The sequence below is a fragment of the Artemia sp. Qi Xiang Cuo genome, chromosome 16, assembly GCF_049724085.1.
Source record: "Artemia sp. Qi Xiang Cuo chromosome 16, ASM4972408v1, whole genome shotgun sequence".
In the NCBI taxonomy this organism is placed as follows: Eukaryota; Metazoa; Arthropoda; class Branchiopoda; order Anostraca; family Artemiidae; genus Artemia; species Artemia sp. Qi Xiang Cuo.
In genome coordinates this window covers 21,667,308-21,676,660 of record NC_142809.1, presented here as the reverse complement: position 1 = coordinate 21,676,660, position 9,353 = coordinate 21,667,308, and the positions used below count along the sequence as shown (strand labels likewise).

Here is a 9,353-nt window from a genome sequence, read left to right as displayed (position 1 = left end):
CAGGGCACTTCGTATCGAAGAGGTTGTCGTAGAAACTTCGAAAGGGGATCATTCAATTGAAAATTGGAGTGGCTTGTGCCCTTTTTAATAGTCGAAAGGGATCGAAAGGCAACTAACACCCCTTCCACACCCACCATTTCCAGAAATACATCGCATCAAAAATTTGAGATGGCAATTTTGTTCAGCGAAGTTGATTTCCAGATAGAATTTCTTTTATTGTGGAGGAGACTCCCCCAAGGCTCTCAGGGCAAGGGTTATAAGTCAGGCCCTGGGGGCACATAAGGTTTTTATAGAAGGCGTTGTCGTAGAAACTTCAAAAAAAGCTCATTCGATTGGAAATTCGAAGGGCTATTGCTCTTTTTAATAGTCGAAAGTGATTGGAGGGCAACTAACCCCCCCATGCCTACCTTTCCCCCAAACACATCCAATCAAAATTTTGAGATAGCCGTTTTATTCAACGTAGTTTTAAGTTCAGTAAATTAGGTCTTTGATTATGAAAACCCCCTCACAGCTCTCAGGACAAGTATTGTAAGTTATGCCCCGGGGGCATATAAAGTTTTTATAGAACGCGTTGTCGTAGAAACTTCAAAAAGGGCTCATTCGATTAGAAATTGAAATTGCTAGTTCCCTGTTTAATAGTCGAAAGTAATTGGAAGGCAACTAACACCCCGTGTAGGCCCACCATTTCCCCAAACCCCATCCAATCAAAATTTTGAGATAGTAGATTTTGTTCCACGCAGTTAAAGTTCAGGAAATTATACCTTTGAGCAGGACAATCCCCCCACAGTCTTCAGGGCAAGGGTTATAAGTTATACCCTGGGGGCATATATGTTTTTATTGAAATCTTTGTCGTAGAAACTTGAAAAGGGCACATTCGATTGGACATTCAAAGGTCTAGTGCCCTTTTTAATAATGCCCTTTTTTAAGGGCAACTAGCCCCCCTCTCTCGCCCACCTTTTCCCCAAACACATCCAATAAAAATTTTTAGACAGCCATTTTGTTCAGTGTTGTGGATTTTCACATAGAAATTATATTTTTGAGGCGGACACTCCCTCACAGCCCTCAGGGCAACGGTTGTAAGTTATGCCCTGGGGGCATATGAGTTTTTTATAGAAGGCGTAGTCGTAGAAACTTCAAAAAAGGCTCATTCGATTGGAAATTCAAAGGGCTAGTGCCCTTTTTAATAGTCGCAAAGTAATTGGAGGGCAACTACCCCCCCCCACGCCTATCATTCCCCCAAACACATCTAATCAAAATTTTGAGATAGCCATTTTATTCAGCGTTATTGATTTCCACACAAAAGTTATTTTTTGAGGAGGACATTCCCCCACAGCCTTTAGGGCAAGGGTTGTAAGTTATGCTCTGGGGGCATATAAGGTTTTTGTAGAAGGTGTTGTCGTAGAAACTTCAAAAAAAGGCTCACTCGATTGGAAATTCAAGAGGCTAGTGCCCTGTTTAATAGTCGAAAGTGATTGGAAGGCAACTAACCCCCCTCTCACGCCCACCTTTTCCCCAAACACATCCAATCAAAATTTTGTGATAGCCATTTTTTAATGTAGTTTTAAGTTCTGTAAATTAGGTCTTTGATGATGACAAACCCCTCACAGCCCTCAGGACAAGGGTTGTAAGTTATGCCCTGAGGGCATGTAAAGTTTTTATAGAACGTGTTGTCGTAGAAACTTCAAAAAGGGCTCATTCGATTAGAAACTGAAATGGTTAGTGCCCTTTTTAATAGTCGAAAGTAATTGGAAGGCAACTAACACCCCTTCTACGCCCACCATTTCCCTAAACACATCCAATCAAAAATTTGAGATAGCCATTTCGTTCCACGCAGTTAAAGTTCAGGAAATTATACCTTTGAGCAGGACATTCCCCCCACAGTCTTCAGGGCAAGGGTTGTAAGTTTTGCCCTGGGGGAATATATGTTTTTATTGAAATATTTGCCGTAGAAACTTGAAAAAGGGCTTATTCGATTGGAAATTCATAGGTCTAGTGCCCTTTTTAATAGTCAAAAGTGATATGAGGGCAACTAGCCCCCCTCTCGCCCACCATTTCCTCAAACACATCCAATCAAAATTTTTAGATAGCCATTTTGTTCAGTGTTGTGGATTTCCAGATAGAAATTATGTTTTTGAGGAGGACTCTCCCCCACAGCCCTCAGGGCAAGGGTTGTAAGTTATGCCGGCGGGGCATATAAGAATTTTATAGAACGAGTCGTCGTAGAAACTTCAAAAAGGGCTAATTCGATTGGAAATTGAAATGGCTAGTGCCCATTTTAATAGTCGAAAGTGATTGGAAGGCAACTAACACCCCTTTCACGCCCACCATTTCCCCAAACATATCCAATCAAAATTTCTAGATAGCCATTTTGTTACACGCAGTTTAAAGTTCAGGAAATTATACCTTTTAGCAGGACACTCCCCCCAAGGTCTTCAGGGCAAGGGTTATAAGTTATTCCCTGGGGACATATAAGGTTTTTATTGAAATCTTTGCCGTAGAAACTTGAAAAAAGGCTCATTGGATTGGAAATTCAAACTATTAGTGCCCTTTTTAATAGTCAAAAGTGATTTGAGGGCAAATAACCCCCCTCTCACGCCTACCTTTTCCCGACAGACATCCAATCAAAATATTATTCAACATAGTTGAAAGTTTTGGAAATTATGTCTTTAAGGATGACAACCCATCCCACCTACAACACTCAGGACAAGGGTTGTAAGTTATGCCCTGGGAGCATGTAAGGTTTTTATAGAAAGCGATGTTGTAAAAACATCAAACAGGGCTCATTCAATTGAAAATCGAAAGGGATAGAGCCCTTTTAATAGTCAAAAGTGATTGAAGAACTTGTTCCCCTCTCACGCCCACCATTTCGCTTAACACATTCAATCAGCATTTTGAGATATCCATTTTGTTCAAAGTAGTCAAAAGTTCTGGAACTTAGGTCTTCTAGGATGATAACTTCATCAGAGCCCGCAGTGCAAGGGTTGTAAGTTATGCCCTGGGGGCATATAAGGTTTATATAGAAAGTTGTTGTAGAAATATCAAAAGGGGCTCATTTGTTTGGAAATTGAAAATTGTCCTTTATAATAGTCAAAAGTGAGTGAAAAGTAATTAACCCCCCTCTCACGCCCACCATTTCCCCAAACACATTCAATCAAAGTTTATAGATAGCCATTTCGTTCAACATATTTGAAAGTTCTGAAAATTATGTATTTAAGGCTGACAACCCCCGCCCCCAGAGTCCCCAGGGCAAAGGTTGTAAGTTATGCCCTAGGGACATATAAGGTTTTTAATGATAGAGTTGTAGTAAAAAATTCAAAAGGGGCTCATTTAATTGGAAATTGAGAGGGCTAGTGCCCTTTTTGATAGTTGCCAGTGATTGGAGGGCAACTAACCCCCCTCTCACGCCCACCATTCCCCCAAACACATCCAATCAAAATTTTCAGATAGCCATTTTGTTCAAAGTAGTAGAAAGTTCTGTAAATAAGGTGTTTCAGGATGACAACCCCTCCCCCAACCCTCAGAGTAAGGGTTGTAAATTATCCCCTGGGGGCATGTACGATTTTTATAGAAAGGGCTATCATAGAAACTTGAAAATGGGTACATTTAGTAATAGACTGAGAGAAATAGGGCAATTTCTAACGGCTGAAAGTTATTGGAGAAAGACTAACGCCCCTCTCATGCCCACCATTTTCCCAGACACATCCAATCAAAATTTTTAGATAGCCATTTTGTTTAACGGTAGTTGAAAGTTCTGGAAATTAGGTCATAGAGGATGGCAACCACCCTCCCAGTCTTTAGGGTAAGGGTTGTACATTATGCCCTGGGGGCATATAAGGTGTTTATAGGAAGTATTGTCGTAGAAACTCAAAAAGGGCTCAATGCGTGTCGAACAGGGAATTTTCAGACATATCTTCAAAAAAGTAGTGAGAACTTCTCCAATGCGTGTCGAACAGGGAATTTTCAGACATATCTCAAAAAAGTAGTGAGAACTGGTTCTTTATCTGGTTCTCACTACAATTTTTGTAGTGAGAATTGAATTTATCAAGTATTTTGGGCAATAGGTTGCATCAAGACTGGGCTGGCAATGCGTGTCGAACAGGGAAATTTTCAGACATATCTTCAAAAAAGTAGTGAGAACTTCTCCAATGCGTGTCGAACAGGGAATTTTCAGACATATCTTCAAAAAAGTAGTGCGAACTGGTTCTTTATCTGGTTCGCACTACAATTTTTGAAGATATATCTTCAAAAAATTATCCGTTGATTTTGAATTGAATTTATCAAGTATTTTGGGCAATAGGTTGCATCAAGACTGGGCTGGGTAATTGTACACATAGAATAATCAAGACAGATAGTCCAAGTAATTGAGAGGCAAATGTTTAAATGGCTGGGGCACGGGTAAATGGCAGGAGTATGAATGACTCTTATTGGACACATACTTGTCAGGTTAGTTTTTGGAAAGGCATGCCTGCCTAGAGTCTTAGACTGCCCTTTTTAATAGTCGAATGTGATTGGAAGGCTTGACATTTTTATAGTAAAGATCGATGTGGGTGTAATGTGTTATTTTTGTTGTTGCTGTTTTTGTTTAGACCAAGGCACTTTGTATTGAAGGAGTTGTCCTTGGAGCTTCGAAAAGGGCTCATTCGATTGAAAATAGAAAGGGCTGATGCCATTTTTAATAGTCGAAAGTGATTGGAGGGATACTAATCCCCCTCCACACCCACCCTCCCATTTGACTTTATGTTCAATTCTAAATGTTGCCATAAAATTAAATCAAAATGCAATGTGTTAATGCTAATTCCCAATAAAGTATCTCAGCAGTATCCCAAGAATGACTGAGGGCGTTATGTTCGAACTTTCGGGGCTGCTTCTTCTCTTAATATTTAACCAAATCAAAATAGCGTAAGTGTATCCAAGCTATCAAAGAAAGTAAACAGATTTTTTTTTGCGAATGGTATCAAGTTTTCCATTTCAGGTCCACTAGAGGAGGTATTAAACACTACTATTTGTGTCCAAATTTTTAAGAGGGTGTATGTTGTTAAAAATTGCTGAAAATTTTTCTCAAGCATACAAATAGCAGGCCAAACTATAAATTCTTAAAAAAACGGAAAAATTTAAAGTATTTTTTTTTCTTTTTCTCTGAAAAGACTATGTCAATATAAAACAAACAGAAATTAATTAAAAAAAACTTTTCCACAAAATAAGTTTTTCAAAGACCAGTAAAGAACCCTATTAGACAAAAAATGGGTATAAATCCAATCAGATATTCGACAAAGTTTGAAATTGCCACACATCAGCATCGATAAATAAATGAAACTGAAAACGAACAGAAATTACAATAAATAACCGAGTCAAACTCAAAACGAGCAGAAATTAACATAAATTAGTCTCAAAACCCCTATGGCTTCCCAAGGCCAGAACATAATTTGCACTTTACTGAAAAAAATACAAATGAATATGCATTGTCAGTTTAATATACATATACTGATATTTAGTAATCAAAATGTTAACATTATTTGATTTATTAAAGTTATAATAGTAGAAAAATTTATTTTTTTCAGTAAAGTGCAAATTATGATCTGGCCTTGAGAAAGTATAGGGGTTTTGAGCCCAACTTATGTTAATTTCTGCTCGTTTAGAGTTTGACTCGGTTATTTATTGTAATTTCTGTTCGTTTTCGGTTTCATTTATTTATCGATGCTGATTTGTGGTAGTTTCACGCTTGGTAGATTATTTGATTTTATTTTTGCTCATTTTTTGTTTAATGGAGTTCTTTACTTTTCTTTGAAAAACTTATTTTGTGGAAAAAGTTTTTTTAATTAATACAAAAAGAAAGGCTATATAAGAGACAAAAACAGTTCCAGAAAATCTATTTAAATGTTTCATGTATGACTTTCAGTAGTGAAAATATTGATTTATTCATATATTTACATCCTGATGATGTCCAATTCCAGTCGATGCTTCGGAGTCAATACAATCATTTTTTTTTTGTTTTGTTACTTAGTTTTCAGTCGACTTGTTGGTTTTGGCCTCTTATAGGCTCACCAGTGCTAGTTTGCAGTAGGAGAAGAAAAAAAAAATATTGGTAAAAAAAGGTAAAACTTTCAATGATAGTCGATTACAAAATTTAAAGCAACTGGGAAAGGAGTCGTTTCATATTTGAGGGAAAATGTTCAAGGAGTACAAAAGGAATGCGCCTCACAAACGTCCATGCGTGAGGAAGCTAAGAAAGATTCCAGTTGACAAAGAGGCGCTGATGTTTATAGGACTCGTCTTACATGGGTTTCTAAGAAAAATGCTGATGTCACTCAATAATTTAGCATTGTTTCTAATATGATTTTGAATTTTGATGGATTACGTTACTCTCTGGCTCTTTTTGTTTGGACTGCTATTATAAAAGGTATGACTTGTATGTAGCCAAAAGGTTTCACCGTATTGGGGATATTTCATGTGGATTAATGGTAATCGAATACTGCTAAATCCAAAACTTTAGTTAAAATACCATATAAGGATAATAAAAAAATAATAGAAATAATTAAAAACGACACTAAGTGACGGATGTATCGTGACTTTAAGCACGGTATGCCACAATAGGGCACCCTAGCTGAGTGGAGGGCACGCTGGACTTGTAATCCTATGTAAGTTGGGACGAAGGTTCAAGTCTTGGTGTAACAAATCCTTACTGGGGTGGGGTCAGTACTGTGACTCTGCACGCTCACTCGACGTAAGTCCAGGGAGCTTAGTTTGTTAAAATCCTTACACAGTCTGTTAAACAAATTCCCAATTAAAATCAAAATTTTCGGTGCCAGGTGAGTCGGTAAAGGCTTGGTCATGCTACAAGAGAAGGGACAATTTTTTGTCCCATCTAAACAGGCTGTAGTCTGTGTGGGACCCATTTTTATTACATCTTAAATCGATAAGTAAACTGAACTTGATAACTCGATATTTAGAGCTTATTCAGAGTCATAAACACATCATTTTAAAATAAACAATGTAAGTTGTAGTATACAGAAAACAATATATTTTTAATATGTCCTTTGTAAGAGACAGGCTGAATAGGGAGACTTCAAAGGTTTATAATGGTATTGCAGATAAAGTTTCAACGAGCTTTCAAGTGTCAACAAAAAAACATCAGCACAGTTTTATCACTTTATTAACATTCATTAAAAAAAGTTAAAAAAAATACCTTCAGATAACGTTTGAACGACCTTTTACGAGTCAATAGAAAAATATTACTACATGATGTTTAAACTGCATTTTGTTTTACTATTATTAAAAAAAGACAGAAGTAATTTTTATATGACAAACGTGACAATATTTTTAATGAAAATAATGAGTCCTTTATAAAATGATTTTATTCCAGTGAGTTCTATGCATACATAAATACACATTAACATACATAAATTTCATTATATATAAATTTTATACACTAATAATATATTAATATATATATATAATATATATGTATTTATATATAAATTTCTTCATTTCGTAAATCACATCTTGAATCCTCTGTTCTAGGGTTCTCAGATATTTTAAATGTATGGCTTAATTTTATCATGATTGTATTCAGATGTTGGATGGCCTCCTTTTTCTAAAGTCAGTCAAACTTTCTTATGCTGATAGTTTTTCTGGGGTGAACATAACATAAAAAAGTTCCAAATATTTAGAATTGCCATTGAAAGTAAATAACTTTGACGGGCACATGGTGAACAAAATTTTGATTTTTAGAGTATTGGTTTCTGATGACAAGTTACACTCTTTACTTGTGTATTTCGTTACCACAAACCTGATTGGTCTAGGGCTCTCTTAAATATGAGGGTGCACTTAATGCGGTTTGTGTTCGAGTTAAATATTTCTTTAACGATACTTTTAGAGTCAAACTCACTCGTGAAAAGTGTACTATTTAAGTATTTCTTGGGCGGGGGACGGGTGTGAAAGCATCAGCCAGGGGTTTTAGGGTGATAAATTTCACGTCTATCAAGGGTGCCTTCGACAAATATTATCTTTAGGTGATTATCCCTCCCTCCTCTTTGTAATGGATGTAACTATTATTCCATACTTTATTTTACTCCAGTCTCCATGCTTTTATTCCACACTTGACATTTTTTGTAATAAGAGGGAGCTGTTACCCCCCAGCACTCCTATTCTAGGCTTAGGCCTACTCTAAACATATTCCTTGCTATAAAGGGAGACTAGGGGGTAAACTTTTAACTTCCTTCATGTTTATCTGAGGAAGCTTTTTCTAAAATGTTGAAAATTTGGACCTAATAGTCACTGTTGGAGGCTTCAGGAACCCCTTCCCCCTCTAATCGAACCACTGAAATAGACACTGAACTGCCACCTACTAGTTGATGCTCCAAGACACACTACTCAAAATATATATGTTTAGCCTCAAATAAATCTACTCTGTCAAATAGAGCTCTGAAGTTATTCTCTTTTACCGATTATCTTGTGTAAATTGCATACATTTTTAGGGCCAAATGTGCCGGCGCATCGTGTAATTACCTCTGAAAACAGGATGCTGTATAAATTTATTTGACGATAGGGGTTTGAAACAACTTCTTTAAGGTTCTGGACATCTCGAATTGATAGTCTTATTTTAATTGGCTTTACACCCTTTTGGGGTGTTTTCCTTTTTCTAAAATTGTGCAAAATTTACTTTACTAATAACTTTTTTTTAATTGCAAAGTCAGTGAGTTTTAACAAGTGTATGTAACTCAATGTATTAGTCACAAAGAAAAACAGACTCTTGCGAAGCGAAATTTCTTTTTAGTCTTGTCACTATTGGCACACTCTGTACTTATAATTCATTAGCACAAACTGTGTCAAACATTCGTTTCTGACAAGTAAACTGAAAATTAATTAATCTTAGATTTTAAAATTCAGCACAAAAGGTAGATTTTACGGATATATGCTAGGCTAGGTCTAATTTGGGCTGTATATTCATTCTTAAAAGTTTTCATTCACCTTGCTTAGCAATGTCCCAATATATTGTCCTCTACCGGGTCTTGCGATTTAAGGGTGAAATCATCATTAATGAAGAAAACTGGGGTCAATTTTTCTTAGAGGTGCCACCTCCCTTTTGAAATGAATTGGACCTCTACCGGAATAAGATTCTTAAATTCCACTGCTGGATGTTTTGCTGAAGCTGCAGATTGCGTGTATATGCTGTGAGGCTTTAGATACTTGAGAATTACGTTGTTTTCCTACAAGTATATGCTTTTTGCATGTCTACTCTCATGCTATTTCCATACTTTTTGCATTTTACTGCATCTACCATCCTCATTTACAGTGCTACCTAAGTGAGTGAAGATATTCACTGGGTTAATTTTCTCCTTACCTAACATTGCATA

At 36.6% G+C, this 9,353-nt stretch overlaps 1 protein-coding gene across 1 annotated transcript in view; it reads left to right on the top strand.

Annotated features, from left to right (window-relative positions):
* Window positions 1-6,259: 6,259 nt before the first annotated feature.
* The window catches only part of LOC148942674 (zwei Ig domain protein zig-8-like), a 77,518-nt gene continuing 74,424 nt past the window's right edge, over window positions 6,260-9,353 (top strand). Inside the window, exon 1 of the mRNA XM_089102235.1 lies at window positions 6,260-6,397. Within this exon, the coding sequence (XP_088958361.1) occupies window positions 6,331-6,397 (67 nt within the window). The 5' untranslated portion in view covers window positions 6,260-6,330. The remainder of the gene's footprint in view (window positions 6,398-9,353) is intronic.